Consider the following 23075-nt stretch of genomic DNA (forward strand, 5'->3'; position numbering starts at 1 on the left):
TTTACTTCTATAATACCAATAAATTTATGCTGTTAACTACTTTTGTTGTTTTCAATACATTTACAAATACATTATTCTTCCTTGAATATGTTTTATATGGAAATTCTATTATATAGATTTATCATTTATCATTTTAACATTTTATCTTACATGTATAAACCACTCTTTGATTTATAACGAAAGAAAGCACACTTGCGTTCTTTGCAAAGTGTTCTTTGACATAATGATGTTTGTGGACATAAAACACAATACACAGGCGAATCCTTACTTTGCATACATATATTTGTTATATCACTAAACAATATCAATGCCATCGAAAAAGAAAAAAAATATTCTCATGGTGTATACCAAACTCTCAAATAGAGCAAACAATTGTTCAGTACATTTAAATATTGACTTATTTAGGGAACAAAACTTTCTTCGACAGTAATTGCCATGATCTGTGAAAAGCTATTAGTTTCTTTTAATAAGTATCGGCCAGTTTTGATATTCGATACGTAATTAAAGCATGGGCCTTCTTTCTGCAGTTGATTCTATATAAAAAAAATGTTGTACGTAAAACTGTTAGAATGTTCAACTTTAACTTAAAATACAAAATTTATTGGAGTAAAAAAACGTCTTTAATTTATTAATGGCAACTGATACATTTAGTTGACCGATTTTGAAAAATGTTTGATTTATAATAATAGATTCGCCCTGAAAGTCAATCACATACCATTTTATGACAAACAGCTCTATCCTCATTGACATAAATGAAAACAGTTCGTATCATTTTCCTGAATCATGTTTTAGATATTAAATCAGCACAAATATGCTCTTATTGCTAAGAAAAGTACTGTTTGTAGTAACTTTACATTTGTCTTTAGTTTTAGTTAAAAGATAAAAGCGATCGACCTTTAAGTACATCACATTGGTAGAATAACGACTAGAAGGCATCCTGGTTAATATGTACAGCTGCACATACGCTTAATTCAAAATTAAGCCGGAATGAACATTTAAGTATAAATAAGTGCATGACTATTTGATCTATATATATATTTACAGATTGTACTATACGTCATTAGATATGCAACAGTAATTTTAACACTTTCATACAAATTACTCCTATAAAATGTTTTAATGTGGATTTAACCGGTCCACATTATTCCCAATGGTCTATGCAATTTATTGCAATCATATCTAAACGTTTAACAGTTCCTTGTATTCCCAAAGGGAATTGTATACCATGACATAAATTGATAGAGATATAGCGTTAGGCAGGAAACAATGAGCGTTAGGCAGGAAACAATGAAATTATCTATGGGTAATAATTACAGGGTTTTGACGAGTTTACACATAAAGCAATACCTTTAACACAATTGCAATTCTGAAATGAGATGCATATACATGTAGCAGTTGACTGCATTACAAGTTATAAAGAAGTAATTCAATACGTTATATGACCATATATAAATAGTTACGTTCAATATAACCTGTAGGCCAAAGTAATTATAATCTTACACCTGTAGAATCATAATAGACCTTTTAACATCTCAAACATCTTTAAAACTAATAATTTACGTCAGGATTGCCTACATTATAGACAAGCACTATTAAAAACGTTTAGCCTACCAAAATGTATTCTGGGCTACAGATATCTTCATTCTATTGAAATTGGCTTAATTAGAATACGTTCTAACACAAACTTTATTGCTGTATTGGAAATTTAAATAAACGCGAATATAAAGAAGAAACATGCCATGACTGTCCAGCGAAAATTGATGTTACAACCAAACCATGCGGTATAATTATAATGTAATTTGAACAGATTCGATAATATTCATCATCATTACATTAATTGAACTTCTTGTAATTGTAAAATAATCAGTTTTGCTGGAGAAAGTTAGGTTGTTCTTCATCATTTTATGACCCCCATGTCTCACTTGCCACAATAATCTTCTTAAAATGAATTTGAAATATGTCCCAAGGATCTACTTACAGAAATTATTGCTCGATGCACGCTTTCTAAAAGGATACAACCGTGTCTCTTGAAACTGATACGCTTGAGTTTATAAGCTTAATACCATCGACAAAGTTACCCAGTGATACCACCTTTTAATCAATATACTTTATAAACATGTCATAATTTTTGTTCAAACCTTAATAAAGCATCTGTATTATTATTGTGTATCAAATCAGGAAAACAGAAGAAAAATGTGTTGTGACAGAAGACATCGGAGCAGTATTTCTTATTGAATATATACAAAATTTAAAAAATGATAAAACAAATTGATATGTGTTGATAAGAGAGTTGAAATTTCATATTACAAATACGACTAGTCAATCAACGTATCTAGTAATTGGTTAAACATATGTTTATTCATAAGTTTAAATAAAGCGATAATTTGATAGGAGAACAAATAATCTGTTTAACACTACAATACGAATACGGATTCAGAAAATAACGACTTCTCTAAATGTAAAATTATAATTTGTTTTCGTTTCCAGTTGAAATTTATTCGTTTTAGTTTAAACATATTTAATTTCTCAGACTATGTGTACATGTTTCAATTGACAATTTACACAAATCATTTCAAATATTCTTCATAGGAGTAGAATGGAAAACAAGGTGTCATATGAAATTGTCTACTTTCACATTGACATAGTGAATCTGTTTAATTATAAGAATAAAGGGGTACAATTTAGGATGTAAAAACGTAGGTAGATGAATCTCAAAGAATTATTTGTCATTACAACAAACGTAATGAATATATTCATTTTATTTGATTTGATTTACGCTTGATAAACTCGTATGCAAATTTTATTGAATTTGTTTTATATAGTTTGGAAATTTTCTTAAATGAATCATTAACAGTTTTCATATTAATATTAAGGTGTTTCTACCGTTCCATTAATGTTAACCTTCACCGTTTGCCTGTAAATAAACCTTAATAAAATTGTGGAAAACATACTTTTAATAAATCAATGAATATAAGAAATAGAGTGGCGTTTCAATTTACATTGCATTAATGAAATAATATGATTATTTTAAATATGACAAACCAAATAAACCCCATTGTTATGTTATCAATAAGTTTCAAAGTAAATAATTTATGTATTTCTATCTTAACTACTGCATTTGCCATGGCAAATTAGATTATCCATATTTTGCCATGGCAGGTATTTCATAAATGCCTTTGAGAATTTACCATAACTTTTTTAGAAGTGTAATGCGCCTCCCCTCTTTTAGTATAAGACACACTTAAGTAACATTGTAATTTAAAACAAATTCACACACTTCATAAGAAAGTATTCACTTGGAACTTCATCATTATTATCAAAAACAATAATCTGCCCACTAAATTCAGTAGAAAATAATCGGATTTAAAATCTAGTGACCCGTGAACAAGTGGTTTGCAGTTAACAAATTAATCAGTCAATAAACATTATATAAATTTGAGCAAAATCAGTGTGTTGAACATCATATAATTAGTTTTACCGAATTCATGATGATATGAAGTTGAAATGTTATAATATATCATACTAGACAACAAATTAAAAAATATGGTCAATAAACAATAACCTCAGTGCAATTATCGCTACATTTCTTATTTTATTTCATGCATGTATTTTTTTTATTTACTATGATAATTTCTCCTTTTTCTAGAAAAAAGACAGTGCTTTATGATGTGGTTTTTGAATATCTTACTAGGTCCAGTTTATTTGTATACTAATATTAAAGAAATAAAAATTCATACTTACTTGCAACCATTGCAAAGACCACATCAGACCACACCAGACAGAAAACAATTATTGTATGCATTTGGGACGTCTCTGTCTGTAAACATCTTACTTGAATATTTCATTTATGGCAAATGCAAAATCTTTACAGTTAATCGATTTATTGAATAAATATGGAAATATATTACAAACAATGATACGATGATATATCATTTATACCCTGTGCGATCATTTAGTCACTATCAGTTGAAATTTAGATGTTCTTTTATAGACGTCGCCATATTTTGTAATATAAATGTCGTCAGTCATCTGTATTTAAAAAAGGGCAGTTTGTGTGCAACTATAGTATTTAAGTTAATTTAAAAGATTATCATGATCGTCCTTCCAGTACAACACAATAGTAGAATTGCCTATCAAGACATGTTGAAAATGCAGAATTTTATGTTTAACAAGAGATTTGTTAAATACGTGCTGCTGGTAATTCAAACCAGGCAAGATTGAGCCTTATTGAACATTTTAATATAGGATTTTGCATGGGATGTAATTGTTCTTTTAATAAACTTACTGATGTACCATACGGCAGTGATAATGGCAGTCGATGTAACATTTTTATTCATACAGATTGTAATAATTTAGATTTAACCGATCAACATTATTCCCAATGCTGTATGACATTGCCAATCAAATATAAACGTTTAACAGTTACTTGTATACCTAAAGGGATTTGTAAATCATTAAATGAGTTGGTTGGGGTTAAACACTAGGCATTTAAAATGAAAATGTGCAAGAATAAGTGGTGTCTGACATGGTTAAATTATAAGCAATAGCATCAACATAATTTCCTGTCTTGAAATCATATGTATACGCCAGGAGAATGGGTTGGGAGCACTTAAAACTTGTTCATGTGTTGACACAATACCGTGATACAGCCAATGAACTTTAAAAATTGTTTACACACAAAATCTGTTGCTCAGCTTTGGAACGTTTTTACTCTTTGTACAACATATACATTACTCAATCAAAATATCCTGTAATAACTTAATGGCTAGTAGAAATACTAAAAACTAAGATAATATTGTTAGATCAAAAGGTGCATGTTTGCTGTACAGGTTCTTTAAACAGGCTTTTAGAATACAAAGAACACTGACCGATTATTGAATGCAAGTTTGATTTTCTTGAACTGTAAAACCTGAAAACTCTATGCATATTTTGACTGTAAAATTAACACTTTTCATGAACCACAGCTACAAATGTATGGCTTATATTCTTCTCTATAAAACAGTTGTGTAGTATTAGAATTTCGTTATAAAGACTTTCGATTGATTATATGGCCATTTATAAATAATCATGCTGTATGTTACCCAGTGAACATGTTTATATAAGCTACAACTGTTTATATTTTGCAATCTTATCAAAAATCTTTATAATAAAATGAATAATTAACGTTAGGATTGTCTAAAGAAATTTAACATTATAAGCGTCACCCACAATTCCTTATAAGCAATATTCCTACCCTAGAACTTCGCTCGCTATTTAAAAAAACGTGAATATTTGCATACAATTTTTTTTGATATTATAATGTATTGTTGATGAATTCACTGATTCATCATTAGTATTTATTTATTATGAACTTTTTTAATTAAAACAAACTGTTTTATTGACGACAGTTATGTTGTTCTTATTTATTTAATGACTCCCGTGTCTAAACATGCCGCAATAATCTTCTTTAAAGTGAATTTGAAATATATCCCAGGGGAATAGTTGAAGAAATTATTGCCCGATTCACGCTTTCCAAATTCAAACGACTTCCTCGAATATACAGGATTCATGTTAAAGGTTTAGCATGTAATGGACTCTTTGATACCGACATAAGACTACAAGTTATTATTTCAGAATGTGTTTTGAAAGTCACAATGATGTCAGACCTAGGGCATTCAATTTTCTAAACAATTTGTATAAAATATGTCATACACAGGAAACATGCGTTCTAACAGAAACACCGAAACAATATAATTATAAATCTTGCTTTCATTTTATGACGTCAAATATTTATTTATTAAATGTATTGTTTTGCCTGATCATAAATAGAAATAACATTCTAAATTCAAAATAGTGATTCAAATTACTGAAAGTTTTATCTAAGAGAATTGAATTAAAATTACAATCATGACTAGCCCAACATTTATATACACTCGTTGGTTAATGTGTTCTTGAATGATAACTAAATCAAGTGATGACTTGATAAGAGAACAAGTAATCTGTTTGACGCTAGAAGTTAGGATACGAAGTTAGAAAAAATGACTTCTAATTATGTTATCTAATATTGTTAACACATTACAAGTCAGAATAAAATTCAAGACAGTATTTATGACATTGAATAAAGACATATTTTGTAGTTCAAGTTCAAATTTTTTTTGCTGTAAATATTATGCAATGCTTTTAGCAGCAACATATAATAAAAACGGAAAGTACACTTTAAGTTATATTAGGAGAATGCTAAAATTATGCTCCTGACAAATCCAAATGATATCCCTCTGAATCAAACACAATTATCTTCCTCAAGTGAAATACACAAATTATAAAAATGGCGGCCGCTTACATTTCACAAAGCCAGGTCTAATATAAATTCACAGTAAGTAACAGAAATATGGATGGATGGTTGGATTATTTCTCCTACTAGAATATTTTGTTTTTATTATCAAAACAAGCGATCATTCATATATTTTTTAAATAAAATGAATAATAGCACCGCCATTTAACGTTGATGGTCGAACTTATTTTCAGCCCAAAACTTCTTGTATTTAATTGAGAAATTCGACTTTTTTGAGGCTCGCAATGGGAAAAACAGATTTTTATATTAAGGAAATGAAATTTCGTTTTAACTTGTTTTTAAGCATAAAACAAAAGGAAAATTTGTTTGTTTGTTGTGTACTCGTGAACTTGAAAAACAGTATTCTCACTCGTAGCTACGCCACTCGTGAGAATACTGGTTTTAAAGCCCACTCGTTGAAATAAAATTTACCTTACACACAAACAACAAATATCCTCTATGTCTTGTTAACATTTTGTTTGACAATCACAACTGAGCTATCATTTTATTTTTTTAATATCAATTTAATGTCAATTTGAAATTTAAATTTTGTCATATAGAATGAAACAAAAGGAAAAATATCAATATAATTAAACATTTAACAACTTTAAAATTTAAACACATATTTACTTCTAATTGATATGTTGACATAGTTCAAACATATATTTGTATTTGTAACAGCATCTGAGTATAATAGCTATAACTGAAACAAGAATGTAAATATATCTTTTTTCAATGTTAGCATTTAGTTAAATTTTACTCGCGAACATACAACAAATATCAAACATATTTCAAGTTCTAAATAATATACTATAATCTATTTTGAGCTCTTTGTTGTAGAATAGGCATAATGTACGGGTCGAGTTTAAATGCGCAGGAATATAATCACGAAGACCGAAAGGCCTAAGTGATTAAGAATGATAAACGTGCATTATTATACTATTACGTATGAAAAATATATATCTATTTCCATTCTAACATGCTTATCAAAAGAGAACTAATAAAAATATGTTGAACTACATTGTGCGTAGGAGTAATTTTCAAGACGTCATTTGGTTTATTGACGTCATATTTGACGTCATATGACTTGTAAGCATTCCTTTTTATGGCGTTCATATAATCGTGTTATAATGCACTCGAAAGTCCCATCTATATGAATGGGGAATAATGTGAAGGATGTTAGATTTACTTTTGATGACACAGTGAGCATCTGAAAAGGGCATCAAAAATAAAATAATCTGAATGCAAACACTATTTTAAATCTAAGTCGATTCAACATTTTGGAAAATTTTAAAACCGTTTTAGAAACCGAGACGTGAGAAGATTACGATTAAGATGGCAATGACGAAAGTCAATAAGACGTAAATAAATATAAGTTTATCGCATTTTAAACACAGAAACATGTCTCTAAATTTTTAACTTACAATAGTATTTAGAATTGCAAAAAACGTTTTAATATGTAATGTGATGCAAGGAATAATATAAAGATAAGACAAAGCAAGGTAACACACAAAACAATTTAAATAAAGTCCGATGCACTATTGACGCAAGCTTTAAGACCCATATAGCCCCAAAATGTATCATTTTTATTTCTCAAAAGCTTTTTATTTTAGCATCGTGTCATGTCATAGTTTCAAAAAAAGATATCTATTATCTATATCGCTGAACCGTGTTCTTTCACTTTTTGTACAAAGTACAGTTAGTAATTGGTATGGAAGTCATAATGTCACTGCATTAATGACAAATTAGTTCTCTTTCGGCGCTATTGTATTAAGGTGATAGGCATTCTTTATTCTCTTAATCCATTATTAAACATTTTAAAAGACATATTTGCACTTATTTCACGAATAAAAATTGTATTAATCTACGAGGTTTTAAAGTGCCTGTAAAACTAAAGCACAAATGGTTATAAACGGTTTAAACATTTATGTAATTGTAAAACGTCTATAATAAAATTGTAAAAACTGTAGGTTATTTCTTTTTTCAAACCTAAATAAACAAGTCTAATATATTTGAGATTCGATTTTAATTTGACCAAAAAACTGTTAATAAATCCTTATAAAACTGTTGTAAAGAAACTTTAAAGAAGTTTAAGAATATAAGATAAGTAGTGTTTTAATAACATTTCATTTATCAAATTGTTGTTATTTTTTTTATATGTCACACTCATGACTTCAGGTTTGTTTAAATATTGTCGTCTATTACCTAAAAATTGTTTCTAAAAATATTTTTGTATTGAATGAAACGCTATACTTACCATTCAATCGTACACGAGAATGGTTTAAAGGTAATTAAAATCAAATGTATTGATTAACCAACCTATGTCGCAATTATAAACGGATTGATTCAAATGGTATTGTTGAATTTCTTTAAGTAACATTTCATGAACGTTATAATATAGTGTAAAGTATGTAGAACTTTGCAACAAGTACATTAAATGTAAGTTGAAAGTCTTATAATAAAGTATATGAGGTGCAAATAACTCTAAAGAAATCGCGAGGTAAAATCTGAACTGGAATCATGTCAATTGAAATGTTTGAAACAAACAAGATACAAAAATGCATTTAGTAATAACTGTTTTGTAATAATACAGCAATTACAGAATTCTTGTAAAAACATGTTATAGTGTGTATCCATTTACATGAATGTTATAATTTATCAATACCAATACAGAAGCTTGATCATATCTGAAAGAACAAAATCATTGTGTGTTGAACAAAACCATAGTATTCTTCATAATGTTTGTTGCAATTTGAAAGGCACATTATGCCTCAGAATTGCTTTTATTTTTTTTCAAAAACTTGAAAGTTTTGGCAATTTGTTAAAGTAACAACGGTATCAAAAGAAAATACTCATTTGCCACATAAGTAAACTAACTGTTGCTTCTTTTGCTCTGTTTGCAATTAGTATAACTATGTTGAAGTTGTATTTTGTATTGAAGTCAAAATACTATTTTGTTTACATTTTGCTACCTTAACGACATATGAGCCGCGCCATGACAAAACCAACATAATGCGTTTGCGACCAGCATGGATCAAGACCAGCCTGCGCATCCGCGCAGTCTGATCAGGATCCATGCCGTTCGCTTACAAACACTATAACAAGTAGAGAAGCTGATAGCGAACAGCATGGATCCTGATCAGACTGCGCGGATGCGCAGGCTGGTCTGGATCCATGCTGGTCGCAAACGCATTATGTTGGTTTTGTCGTGACACGACTCATATTACTGCACATTCTTCATTGTTAAACTTCTTAAATCCACTACCAAAACATTATTAAACACATGTTTGAGATTTCTATAGAATTAAAAACATATGGATTTCCGTGTCACAATGTACCTTTCAAAAGAAGACATTGCTAGTATATAAACCCATATGAGCTTTTAGGATATACTTATTCTAAAACAATTTTAATGTCACCGGAAAGGAATGTGGTATTCACATAGTAATCTCTTACTATAATTTGTCTTCCACATTCCGATATTGACATTTTTGGAGAGCAAACCTTTCATCGGCAGTAGAGAATCATCAATAGAAATAGGACATGATCTGTGAAAAGCTATTAGTTTCTCCTACAGAGTGTTCAATTATTTAAATCATAATTGGATCTCCCGGATCAGGCTTCAAGCAAAGCGGTGCTATTTTGATTTAGTATTACCAAGAAGGCTTTTAACGGTGCCGTAAACATTTAAAACAGTGTATATGCGTGTCGTTAAGAGCAAAGTTAAGAAAATTTTGCATTTAAAAAAAATATATTTCCGAGTAAAGAATTTATAGATTATCAACTGTTTTTGATGTTCTGCCAATATAAGTTGCCGGTTTTGTTTAACTACAAATTGATGATAATCTTACGGGAAACACGTTCATTTAATAAAGCATTGTACCCGTTTGACAAAAATATGAACTTGCATACTTTAGTTCGTAAACGTCTGTGCAATGTTTGTGTGTACCAACAATATCAACCACCGCTTACTTTCTCGTTACATAAGATAAGTCATCGTCTCTCAAAAGAGTACGTTATTTGGTATAATGAAATCCCTTTGAATGGATTGGCTCAAATTTGAAACAAGGCAAATTCATTAAACAGATTTAGCCAGAGATGATTAAAGGAAAGATGTTAAAAACATTCAACTGGTGCTTAATGGGACTCCACAAACGTTTCATTACAAGAAGGGCTCTGGGTTTCAAATTTGTGTAAATTTTATGTAGGTCTGGACCAAAAACTTGCGTTATTATTCCTAGATGCATTACAGACTTATACGCCGGACATGGTTTTCGAAAACAAGCACACAAGCACGTATTGACAGGGGTAATATTACATGCCTCTTGTTATTATTATGACTGGGGAAGAGACAAATAAATGTGAAGGTATATTTGAAGACTTGAATTAAAAGAATTTTAATTTAATTGTATATTCGTGTACAATATGCTTCAAAACGAAATGTAGTAACACAGAGAATTCTATATTGTTAAAAATAAGCAAAAGATTATTAAAAATTGACAAAAAATCTTATAATAATAATCAATTAATATATGTAATTAAAATATAATAAAATCTGAATTCCAAAGCTGTTAATTAGAAAGAAAATAAAGAACAATTCCTGAATGAATTATATAATTATCGTATAAATAAAATACTCTATTTTAAATTTATATAACTATAAAAATGAAAAAAAAATATAATTTAAATAAATAAACACAATCTGTTTAACAATGATTAATCTTTGAAAGACAATACAATATAAAAAAACACTAAAATAAATCATACTGGTTTAAACACATACAATGAAAGTAGTAATCGTGGAACATGGGAAACATACAAGTAGAAAATCATCAACCATTAATTTACTATCCTTTACTACCCTTTGATATGAATTATAAAACGTCAGTAAGGCACGTTAATTGTATATTATGAATATACATTATCATTATTAAGCAAATGCTTTAAGTAATAATCAAATTATAATATGCAAATTAAAAAAACAACATATCTATAACCAAAGCTGGTGCCTGGAAAACAATTAATAAACCACAACCTTGAATGAATTAATACATTGTCATAGAAATATTTTTTTTTATTATTCTTATTATTGAATCATAAAAATATGAAAAAGAAATATCATTTGAAGATGTACATGAACTTATGTTCTTTTCTTCATTTTATTTTCTTAATAGTTCTTTATTTAACACTAGTTCAACACTTATTAGATGAGCACTTTACATTTGCTTTTATTGACGAACACCTAATGAAGGTGGATGTCCAACATTACGTGTTAACAATACTGTCCCATCTCCTGGATCCAATGCACGTACCCTCTCCTCTCCACCACTCATTTAAATTAGAAACTGAAAGTCTTGGTCGATTTGGATCCCAAAGCATTGAGCAAATACGGCACCAAAATTTGGTATCAATAAATGACCCAGTTTCTTTCCACCTGAAGTATTTATTGTACTCGGTATCGTCTGCTGCCAGCTTCAATAAATAGTTTGCAAGTTCTTCGGGACCTTTGAAATCTTCTACATGTATAAACGATCCAGGGGGAGCCACGCGTTTATAATCGTCAGGATGCGCTCCCATCACCACCGGAAGTACATCATGACTGTAGAATAAAAATAAATGGAGATTAACTTTTTGCAATCGGTTTCTTTTGAGTCAAACAGTCTGGGAATTATGATAGAAGAGACACAGAAACTGCGATTTTTATCACGGAAACACGGCATCTTGAACGTAATTACAAGCAGAAAGAAAAATCCAATTACTTTCCCGAATAAATGGTGTTATTTTATTGTAAATGTTTAATGCAGCGTAACTTATCCAGAGATGTATTATTCAAGAACTTAACAAAAGCATAATGTTTCGAACAAGAATATTCCTGTAGCAAAATAGCAAATATTTACCACTTGCAATTATTTTAAGCATTATTTAAAAAAATATACTAGTTTTTTGTTGCCTTTTCACTTGACATAATTATTATTCATTGATTTTCTATTATTCCTTTACTAAGATAAAAGGTCTGCTCTGAAGATTAGTAATGAAAAGTTAAAATTCAACTGCAAGTGTATCAAGACAAAAGGAGTAAAAGATAATAATTATAAGATCGAAACGTAATAATTATTATTAAACCCATTTGGTTCCACGTTTTTCTTACTCCTATTACTGATTAATTCTACAAAAACTGATTTAAGTCAAAAAGTAAATGCAACTTAGATGCTTTCGGGGACTAAAAATATATATCTAATGGAATTATCGTTCTCTATATAAGGACAATTGTTCTCTATATCAAGAATTTTAAGTAATTATCAAATCTCTGCGTACGCTTGTCAGAATATTGTGCATATGATAAATTGTTTTAATTTATCTTAAGGATCCTTCGATAAAAAATATGAAGGATTAAGTCCTCACAACCCATTATATACATTCAATTATTTCGGTTAATTAAATTGTGTACTGGCATTAATCTTTGAAATATATATTACGATCAAATAAATCATATTGTAAGATAATAATTTACTTCTTTATTTGCTTATTTTCTATATCACTTTAAAAGTATCCCAGGATAGAATGTGGTTCTTGCATATTATTTTTAAAAATAATTTTATATTGAATTTGTAAGTTAAACATATACGAGTACTTTAGTTAGTTTTTGTAAACTGTTAGTTAACTTATTTGCTGAGAGAGATTTTTGCGTTGCAGTGCAAATCCAACTCAACCATGCTAAATATCTTAAACAGACTTGTCTATCTTTTAAAGCTTACAAAACTATTTATCATTTGGAACATTTTAAAGTATGTTCTTACTAAAGAGCGAACAGTGCAGATCATGATCAACAGTAAGAGATGTCTGACCATGGTCTGCATTGGTCGCATGGGCAGAATGTGTTGCCGTCAGTATGCTTACGGTTAAACCTACATTACACGTAATTTATCTAAGGTTATTAAAATCAGGTTGATATCAGAAATATGAAGTGTTTTAGTTGGATTTAAAGTACTGCAGTCTTCAAAAGTAGCTAGAAGTCTTTTTCTTTGAAATTAATCAAGATATAGCATTTTATTTTTTATTTTGACGGGATATTTTGATTTTTTTATTATTTCAAGATAAGCTTTTTGCACTAAAATCCCTGTTCTGTTACAATTTTAAACTATTTTTACGAAATAAACAAGAAAATCGAGGTACCTACCGAAGTGCATTCATGAAGAACTTTTCTGTTATGTAGTCTCTGCAATTTGCATTTTCAAATGCAAAATAGAATTTATAATCTTTTTTAAGCATTTCAAAACACGAATTTTGTGACGTTTTAGTACATTCCTTGTCACCACAGTAACCGTATATATCCACAGTCATATACTTCTTCAGTTCCCTTAGATATTGCAATCTATTATTTGATGCATCACAATTAGAAACAAAAATAGCTCCAAGTTTTGTTTTGCCTTTTGCATAGTCTTTTAGCTTTGTGTGAGCAAGAACAGTAGAAGCATTATCAAACGGCACCCATTTATCGTATGGGGTCACTATTGTTGACTGATGTCTGTAGGTGGCGGTCCAGTTAATAACATTATTTAATCCTTCGTAGTTTGGAGACGCCTCGGGACTTTCCAGTGCGAACATAATCCAAACTTGCTCCGGAGTTCGAACAGTGTCCTGAAACATGTTTGTAACCATGAGGCTATTAAGATCAATTTCTTTAAACATCCTCGCATCATAGATTTCATTTGGTTTCGGAGAACTCACAAATTCGCAGTTTTTCACATTACAATTATGTTCATGAAACGACGCTTTCCCTTCTTTTTGCCCCCATCCTGAAACTCCATTCCACATTAAAATCTTCTTTGGCGGCAGGTCTGGATTAATTTTTGGATTAAAAGCCACTTGTTCAACAATACTGTCCTGTCCTGGAATTATTTTCCAAATGTCTCTTCTCGCTTTCTTTACAACACTTCTAGTTAAATACGTCTGATTTTGCCGCACTACATTGAATGGCACTGACACAGAATTCAATAATTTGTTCTCATGGTAAAGCGGTATTATATTCAATAGGAGTGTTAAAAATACAAATATCCCTATCAGGAAAATAAACTGTTTCTGCATTTTGTTAAAGCCCATATTGAATGAATATTTCACCGCACGCACTATACTCTATCTAAAACACAGTACTAACGCAATACTAAAATATTTCCCTGCTTCAACGCCGCTGTCCGTTTGTTAAAACATAGTTGAATTTTGCTTTTAAACTCCATTTCAAGCTTATTTATTATTGAAAAGTCTTTTCAGCCATTAAATGCAAAACCTTCGAGGAGAATTTCACGAAGTTCATTTCAGCCACAATAGCCTAGAGTTTTCTATTTAAATCACATTAAATTGAAAATAATTTACCTCGTCTTTTCTATTAGACAACGCATTAGTGTTCTCAATTTGACAGCTCTTCTTCTCTTAAGTGCCTCGAGATTTCTATTATTTAGAGGTACAAATGTGCCAATTCACTAAAAGCTAGTTTTTGAAGCACTCCTCCTTCCTTTTAACCACGATAGGCCTCCAGTTATGGCATTTTGCAAAACTGTACACCGCTCGTCCTGTAATATATTATAAAAAGTTATTTTTACTGTTTGTTGAAAGTAAATTGTAAAATATTGATACATAAGAGACACGGAAATATCCTAAACATGTAATCGTAATTAATTACAATTTAATGACAATTTGTTAGAGAAATCTAAAGTATTCGAATATTTTTGAAATTCGATGACATTAAATTGTAATCATTACATGTGCAATAATCGGTTTGATTTAGGTAACATTTCGATTACAGATCTGTTACTTTCATAGAAAAAAGTGACTTTCCAATATTTTATTGTCACTTAGAATAAAAATTTAATGCGACAAATAATATACTGCACTGTGTTATTTGTTTCAACAGTATTAATCAATATAATATTTAATATATTATTTATCTCTTGCATTGTGACAACCAGAGCTATTTCATTATCAGTAAATAATTAATTTAAAGATTAATATTTATGCAATTCTGAAATGAAATAAGCTTTATTTCGTTACTATTTTCACCTCAAATGCTGCTTTGCTTATGAAATAAAACAAGAAACTACAAACTACATACATTGTTGTCTCCTAACTAAAAACTAAAGTTAAAGCTCAAATATTAGGCCTTACTGGATGATATGATTCGTTATTTATACAAACTGGTATTGATGATAAATACACATGTACTAAAACTGTCCTCATGTCTGTGAGGTTTTTATCATCTAATATACTTTTCTTTAAATGTAATCTAAATGAAATCGATTTAACATTTTAAAGGTAAAACGGAAAGTGAACAAAAGGACGGAAAAGGAAAATAGGACAAATGTCAACCTCGTAAATTGCCTTTTGTTTGGTATCTGATATGAATTATGCAAAAACATGTCAATACAATGCTGAATAATTAGTGTATTGTATAGCTCCGTGATTTTTAAAAACACTTCTCAATAGTATATAATAGATCTGGGTGCCATCAAGCCATTATTGATAATGTCGCTAAATGTCAATAGAGTGTCTTCCATCGTGACGTCATTATGATGGCTCGTAATATTATTATCATTATCGTAGGGTCCTTATTCAATAGATAAGAGTGCAAGACTTGTCATCTCGACATTGTGGGTTCTATTCCCGGGCTGGCCAAATAGAATTAGTAATCACTTAAATTACTGGGCACGCTAAAGAACCAGGAGAAGCTTCTGGAATTGGGGCATCTTTCTGTATCAGTATCTTGAAATATCCTCCAAAATCGAAAATGACTAATACTTTTCTGGAAGACTCGTTCATATGGGGAACCAGTGTCGAGTTTAAATAAACTCAAATACATACAACATGTCCTTTATCATAAAACGATTGTATAAGTTTTACATTATACTCCAACGAAAGCTTATTATTCATTTTCACATCGGAAATTATCGGCTGAAAAATTAAGCGGTAGCCTCCTAATTACGTATTATTGCATGTTTGTTAAGGTATGCGATTTTAAAGAGTTTCGAATGAAGAGCACAAAATTATTTGCAAACTATCGATAATCGTTTTACATGTACATGTATATACCTTCACAAGTTTATTGAAAAAGACGTTTTTCTAACTTTGCTTGAATGCTGCTGGAATGCGTTTTTAAATGCTGGTTTAATAGTTGTGTGTTTAATATAGTTAATGACGTCAAAAGCACGTGCGTGAACTAATGAAAATTTAATTATCGGGGTTAAAGCTAAAACAAGTATCTGATACCTTTGATTCCAGTTCAGTAATTCATATCATAAATAATTTTAAAGAGGAATTGTATCGCCATTTCAGTTAATTTGTTGTGGGTTTGATACGAAATGAAATAAAATATTCATAACTAAATTTGATAAGTTCTGCTGATCAACTGGACCAAATGAGTTGTTTTTTACGATGACGTATGCACAAGTTTATTTTTAAATGGAATAATTTGCAACATCAAGGGTATATATCATGAATTACAATAACAAATATGGTGTTCCTTGAGTATAAATATAGCTCAGTAAAGGCACTAAATATTAAACCCCGAATTTTCCTGGTACTTTTAGTAGATAACTTTCAGCATTTTTGGTATTATATGATTACTAATTAAATGTGTTTAATTCATATAAATTTCATGCTTTTCATATATTTTTGCATATAAAAGAAGCACATATTTATGTGTGCATGAATACGTCATTGCAAGGTAAACTTACCGAAACATGCCATTTTCATTTAGAAACATATCCTGCAGTGTTTCCTAGATATAATAATTAAATGTTATGACAATATTCCGAAATAACCTACGTGAGTAAAAGCAGTTTTACTTTGTCCGAGTATCTGTTTTAAAGAAACTTCGTTTTCTCATACTATTTAAGCTCAATATTTGCGAAACCCTAAGTTGGCAACTTTTTTAAAACTCTACCAGAGAATATCTGTGGGGAGCCACGGAAAAAAAGAACAAGGAAACAACAAGTAATATAAAACATGCCCAATACCTCTCATATCCCATTTAGTGTCTATTGGATGTAAATACCATGCAAATGAGTGACCTTTATTTTGAACGAAGATAATATTTCAACTTTTAAGATAACGCCAGGACAACAGAAGAATTGTATATTACGCTTCTCGTTTTAAAGCGCTTATCTATGGTGGCTAATTGGTGTCATGTCAGGTAATCTTTGGCGGCCAATTGATGCCATGTAAGGTAATCTTACAGTATGGCGGGAAAGGCAAACATACGGAAACACGACACATTCGTTGGTAGTCGTTTCAAGTTGCCCTGTAACGTAACAAAAATAGATGGCAATTTTCAGCTACCATACTCGTCAGAAAACTCGTATTTGGTTGACAAGAGCTACTCATTTAGGCGTTTAAGAATTCAATCAATTTAGCAGATTCTACATAGCAAACTGTCTTTGTGGATACAGGCCATTTCAGAAATGGTTTCATTTAAAAATCTAGATCTAGATTGATATAAACTGCAATAGAACACGTGTGGCTTTTTGTAAAACATGCGATTAAAAAGATCTGTTGCAAGAAATAAAGTACTGAAATACCATTGCTCAATCTAACAAGCTGTATATTGTAAGCATTTGTTAACAAGCAAAGCAAATTTCATTATATCTCTTCTACGTGTACAATAAACTATGATTAAAGCAACGTAAAAGTATGACGTCAAAACCCCACTCAACGTAGTACCTTATTGTTTTTATCACCTTAGTTTCTCCATAGAGCTATATTTAAAGAATTGTTATTCTGTAATTAAAGTCTCTGGTTTCTCCGGGTGTGTTTAAAAATTAAAATTAGTTATATCACGTTTCTTCGAATGAAACGTCTGAGTATATCTCAAGTCAAATTATTCCATAAATACATATATTAACAATGTCTATTAAATCTACATCTAACTTTCCTAAGGGAGAAAGAAATTACAAGAGATTACATCCGAGATAACACTGTTTCATAGAATACATTTCTCTAAGACCTCATCAAGAAAATAAATTATAACATACCTTTTAAAGATAAATTAAAATTACAAGTTTCTATACAAAGAACTGGGTTACAAATTTGTAACAGTATCAAATTTTATCTTCAGACATTTTGTTAAACACGTCTAACAGAAATTTACGAAAATGGAAATTGTAAAAATACCTGTCTGCCTAAATCGAAAAGATAACATTTTGTAACTCCTCCCTGTTGTTAAACATGGTTTCAGTGCAGCAGATACACAATATCATTATCTTTTATTAAACGCGTACATTCCTGTTTTGGTTTTCAGTTTATTTCACTTACGTGTTGTATAAATAAGATATAACACGCTTAGCAGCTGCCCGCTTGCTTTAATTGTGTGCGTATTGTTGATTAAATATATTTAAATATATTGGGAGGGGGTATAACTTTGTTATTTGTACTAGGTTGTAAATATTGTTCATGTACATGAATGACATTTAAACAAGTTAATAATAAAATACGCTTATCTATGCATAACGTCTGCAAAATCAATAACTATACTCTACTTTCTGCACTATCTCAGGACACCTGCCATTTGTTTTATGCACAAAATTCCAATTATTGATCTCGATATATTGCAAATGATATTGTATAATAAATGAAACTGTTTCTCTCTTTTGAAAGTGTTTGATTCTAAGATTGGACAGTCAGTCGTTATGCCACCATGTATCTAATTAACTGAACATAAGTCCCATTATACCTCAGTTCATTTTTTTAATTTTGGTAATTTATTACAGTTTCCGAAAAAGTACTGGTTTGCTATTTACATGAACCTTTTTTAATACTTCTGCTCGCTTGGCAGTTGTTATAATTATAGTGAATTAGTATTTTGTATGGGAGTCAAAATGCTTATTTGTTTACATTTTGCTACCTATGCGACACATTACTGCACTTTAAGTCCTACATTCTTCAGTTGTTGAACTTCTAAAATGCCCTAAATCCATTATTATTAATGGAGGTTTCTAAAGAATTAAAAAAATATGACTTTAAGGAGAACGGTTCCGGGAAATTAACTACAATAGGCACAAATGAGGTTATCTCCCAAGTGTCTAATTAATGTGATTCTCCACAGATTACTGCGGTTAACTCCTTAACTAAGAAATCTACCAATTTGTAGTTTTTGTAGTGTTGTAAATTATACTGGGGCCTATGTTTTAGCAAATGATAAGAACAAATACCTTTTACGAATTATTTATATCACTATAATAAAATATACATTGTATATGTTCAAGGAGCCTCTATTTAGTACTTATTACAAACCACATTTATTCATGTCAGCATGAAATGTGTGTAATAACGGAAATTTGATTTGACTTTACTTGACTTGACAAAGAGTTATGCATGTTTTCTCCTTGTTTCCGCAGTTTTGCACTTATTTCTTTCAAAGTGTTTGCATATTCATATAATTATGTTTACGATACATTAATGACATAAATGACTTAATGCCTATGCTTACGTAATTTAATATTCACGGAAACTATGTTCTTTCATTCGTGTATTTTGACGACGTATTGATTATAATTTGCTCAGAGTCATTTTGAATTTAATTTAATAGATTTTATGAAAGTCAACGATCAAGTTCTCACTTATTGAAAAGGTACATAATGAGCAATCGATCGACTTGATTATAATATAATAATATAATGTTATTTGACCCTTTAATAAAGAATATTGATATCGACCTGTGAATTGTAAATACAAGCGGTGTAAATGATATTAACGAACTGCATCCTTTTAAGTTCATAAGGATGACCACACTTACACTATATCCAATGTTAATCTTACGGAAAATGTTGTCATAGCTAGATATCATATATAAAAGAAATAGTTTATGTAAATATGATTTTATTGATCCTATTTTAATGAAGGTATATCTAAATAATTTAAAAAGGAAGCTAATTTGTAGCTTTCCAACCTCATAGCGAAGAAAATGACAATTTCCTGGAAGGTAACTTGTTGAAACGATTGTTTTAAAACATTTAAACGTTCGATATTTCCCTTTATCAATAGCCTTAGTCGTATATGATTATGAGTAAGACGCATTATTTCCTGAGGAATGACACGATTTATTTTGCGAGTCTTCAATAAAAATACGAGTACATAAAACATTCACATACATCAGCTTTACACTTCATGATCAATTTAAAATTTCTGGCTTTGTTGCAAAACATTTTTATTTACATTTTCCTCAAATGGAAAGACAATATTTTCTTATCTTCGTGTACAAATAATACGTTTATGCTCAAATTTGAAGTTCTATCGTTGGTCATTTGCTTATTAAAAGTTTATATATCGTTTAGTCAGGATATAATTAATGTTCAAGGCATTATGATAAACCATTACGAGCAGCACTGTCTATATATAAATAAGACACACGGAATTCTGGCACATAACGACATTGGCAGAAGTGTACCCGTCTGAGTATTACTTATATGGACTTACTGGAATTGTTGGGTTTAAACGCTTCCCCTTTAATTTCAACAGCTGCACAGATCTAAACAGACATTCGTCTAGGTAGCATTTTATTCGGCTCTTCCAAAGGTATGCAGTGCACAGTTGACCATTCCTTAGCAGCTATTTTACGCGTGCGTAAAACCTCGCTTGTGTTATATTTTACTAAGCAATAAAAAGCGGCTGTTTATTCTATTCACGTGCCGATATACACCCAATCAGTATTTCACGAGACGAAGATTTAAACATGAAAAGTGATGTCATCGATCAGACACCATACTTTGTAAATATTTTGTTTGAACAAAGTTTAAAGTATTATGGCAATCTGGATCAATGAGTGCACAAGATATCTGATAATGCTTACCCCTGTGCTCCTTAATTTTCAACTATGGCGATATAAATGTAAAATTATTACCCTCATTTTACACACAATAAAACTTTAAATTAACAAAATGTCCCATATGCGATATTTTAAATTTTTGATAAACAAACGAAATACGAAACTAAGATTGTACGCTTATATTTGCTAAGTTTTCTTCCTGTTTACTATTTCATTTATAGAAAATATAAACACAATAAAAATACAATGATGATGAACCAATATAATTATTAAACTGTTTTACTCACAATTTAGACACGTATTCCTTGTTTTAATAAATTTTAAAACTAGAGTGCAAATATTGTGATCTGTATGGAGTTGTTAAACAGTGACCTAAGTTGAAGCGATAGATAACACTTCAACGACATAGAGATAACAGCCGCACGACGGCGGATATTTTAACGTTGACTTTAATCTTTGTTTGCTAATCTGATAAAAATGTGCCGCATATCAATTTCGTTGTCGCATGTTATCTATAAATAATACCTGTATGTAGCACTACAGTTGACGTTTTAGTTGAAATTTAAATAAATTAACTGCGCATGCGCATACCAGACCACTAAACAGAGATAAAGAAAATGCAATGAATTAGCATTAAATTTATAATTTAATTAAAATTAGTTGTAGTTGTTATTAGCATGTTCCGAATAATGTATGTCTGCAAGACTAGCTTATCTTAAGTATCCATAACAAACATTTATGACTTTAGACCACCAGACATACCTAATCAACTGTAATTAATGACGACTATAAAATCTACCGATTATGGCTTCAAATGATGATTTCAACTGAGAGATCATCAGACCAAAAATATTTCCGCTGCACAGCCCTCGTCGGTGGCACATATCACACTGTTGACGCTATGTACTTCAAAGATTGATAATTAATAATTTGATACTAATTTATTTTAGTTCGATTGTATTGGAAGATATACGCTTGAAACACTTTCGAATGCTTTCCTGGAACCAACCAGTACAAAGCAATGAGTGTTAACTTTTTTGCTCACGGAAACAACGGCTTGCTTCTGACGAAGTTTGAATTCAAGCGGCCAGCAGTCTTTAGATTACTTTTACAACGCATTTACCACTCGGCCACCCGAAATATTGAAAATAAACCACTTTCACTGTAAATTATGTAAGACATACTTAAACATGCACATTTTTTACTGGTTAAATAGCAAGTGTTGCTGAACTGATCGTGCATTTGTTTTTAATTTTGAATTTTAAAAATTATATGAGGGTCGTAAAATGTTGTTAAAAGTGTCGGAATTCATTTGTTTTTTTTAACTTTAAAGTATTTTTTTTATCTAAATTAGGGTGTCAAAGTAAGTTTCACCATGTTGAAATACCAGACCTTCAATGGACAAAGTTTACACTATATCACATTCAAATCATTTGAAAAACACGCAGAAATATAAAATAATGAATTACATTGCGGTTAAGTTATAACGAAAATTTATGTTATATATCTGCCTGGCTTAAAAACGTCAAGTTTCAGAGACATATTCAATTTATTTATTTATGTATTTATTTTTGTTTGTTGTTATCACTATACGGACATTTAGTATCTTGAAACTTATCCGGATTATAATGTTATGGTATTGGGTATGGAGACTGCCATATTAGTCTTTAGCCTCAGGCTAATATGACAGTCTAAAGCCCAATAACAAGTCATTATGAAAACCCTTAATTATTGACAATTTTATTAACTAACTAACACATAATCTAAAAAAGTTAAGTACTTAGTTATCAAGAAAAAAATAAACTAATGCAAAATTATGTTGTTGTGATGTTTTGCAAATGAGATTCTTGTTTTAAAAATGTCTCGGAAACCTACATACATGTATAAGCAATTCTTAATGGAAAAAATAAGATTCATAATATCCGAGCTGGAGCTCTAATCTCATAATAGCCAAAT

At 30.1% G+C, this 23075-nt stretch overlaps 1 protein-coding gene across 1 annotated transcript; it reads right to left on the reverse strand.

The window, feature by feature from the left end:
* Positions 1 to 11481: 11481 nt before the first annotated feature.
* LOC132713414 (glycoprotein 3-alpha-L-fucosyltransferase A-like) lies at positions 11482 to 21572 on the reverse strand. The gene is made up of 3 exons (XM_060696002.1): positions 21407 to 21572; positions 13488 to 14877; positions 11482 to 11909 (listed from the first exon to the last, which is right to left on the reverse strand). Exons 2-3 carry the CDS (start codon positions 14408 to 14410, stop codon positions 11576 to 11578), a joined length of 1257 nt encoding a protein of 418 aa, XP_060551985.1. The 5' UTR covers positions 14411 to 14877; positions 21407 to 21572; the 3' UTR covers positions 11482 to 11575.
* Positions 21573 to 23075: the final 1503 nt, after the last annotated feature.

The sequence above is a fragment of the Ruditapes philippinarum genome, unplaced genomic scaffold (assembly GCF_026571515.1).
Source record: "Ruditapes philippinarum isolate M1 unplaced genomic scaffold, ASM2657151v2 ctg6363_1_1_1_1, whole genome shotgun sequence".
Taxonomy (NCBI): Eukaryota; Metazoa; Mollusca; class Bivalvia; order Venerida; family Veneridae; genus Ruditapes; species Ruditapes philippinarum.

What these genes read in the sequence shown, in the direction of transcription:
- LOC132713414 (XM_060696002.1), bottom strand. Translation starts at nt 14,410, where the DNA reads ATGGGCTTTAACAAAATGCAGAAACAGTTTATTTTCCTGATAGGGATA. An exon ending in TTCTTCATGAATGCACTTCG is followed by an intron (nt 11,910 to 13,487) that starts GTAGGTACCTCG and finishes TTTATTCTACAG; the next exon opens with TCATGATGTACTTCCGGTGG.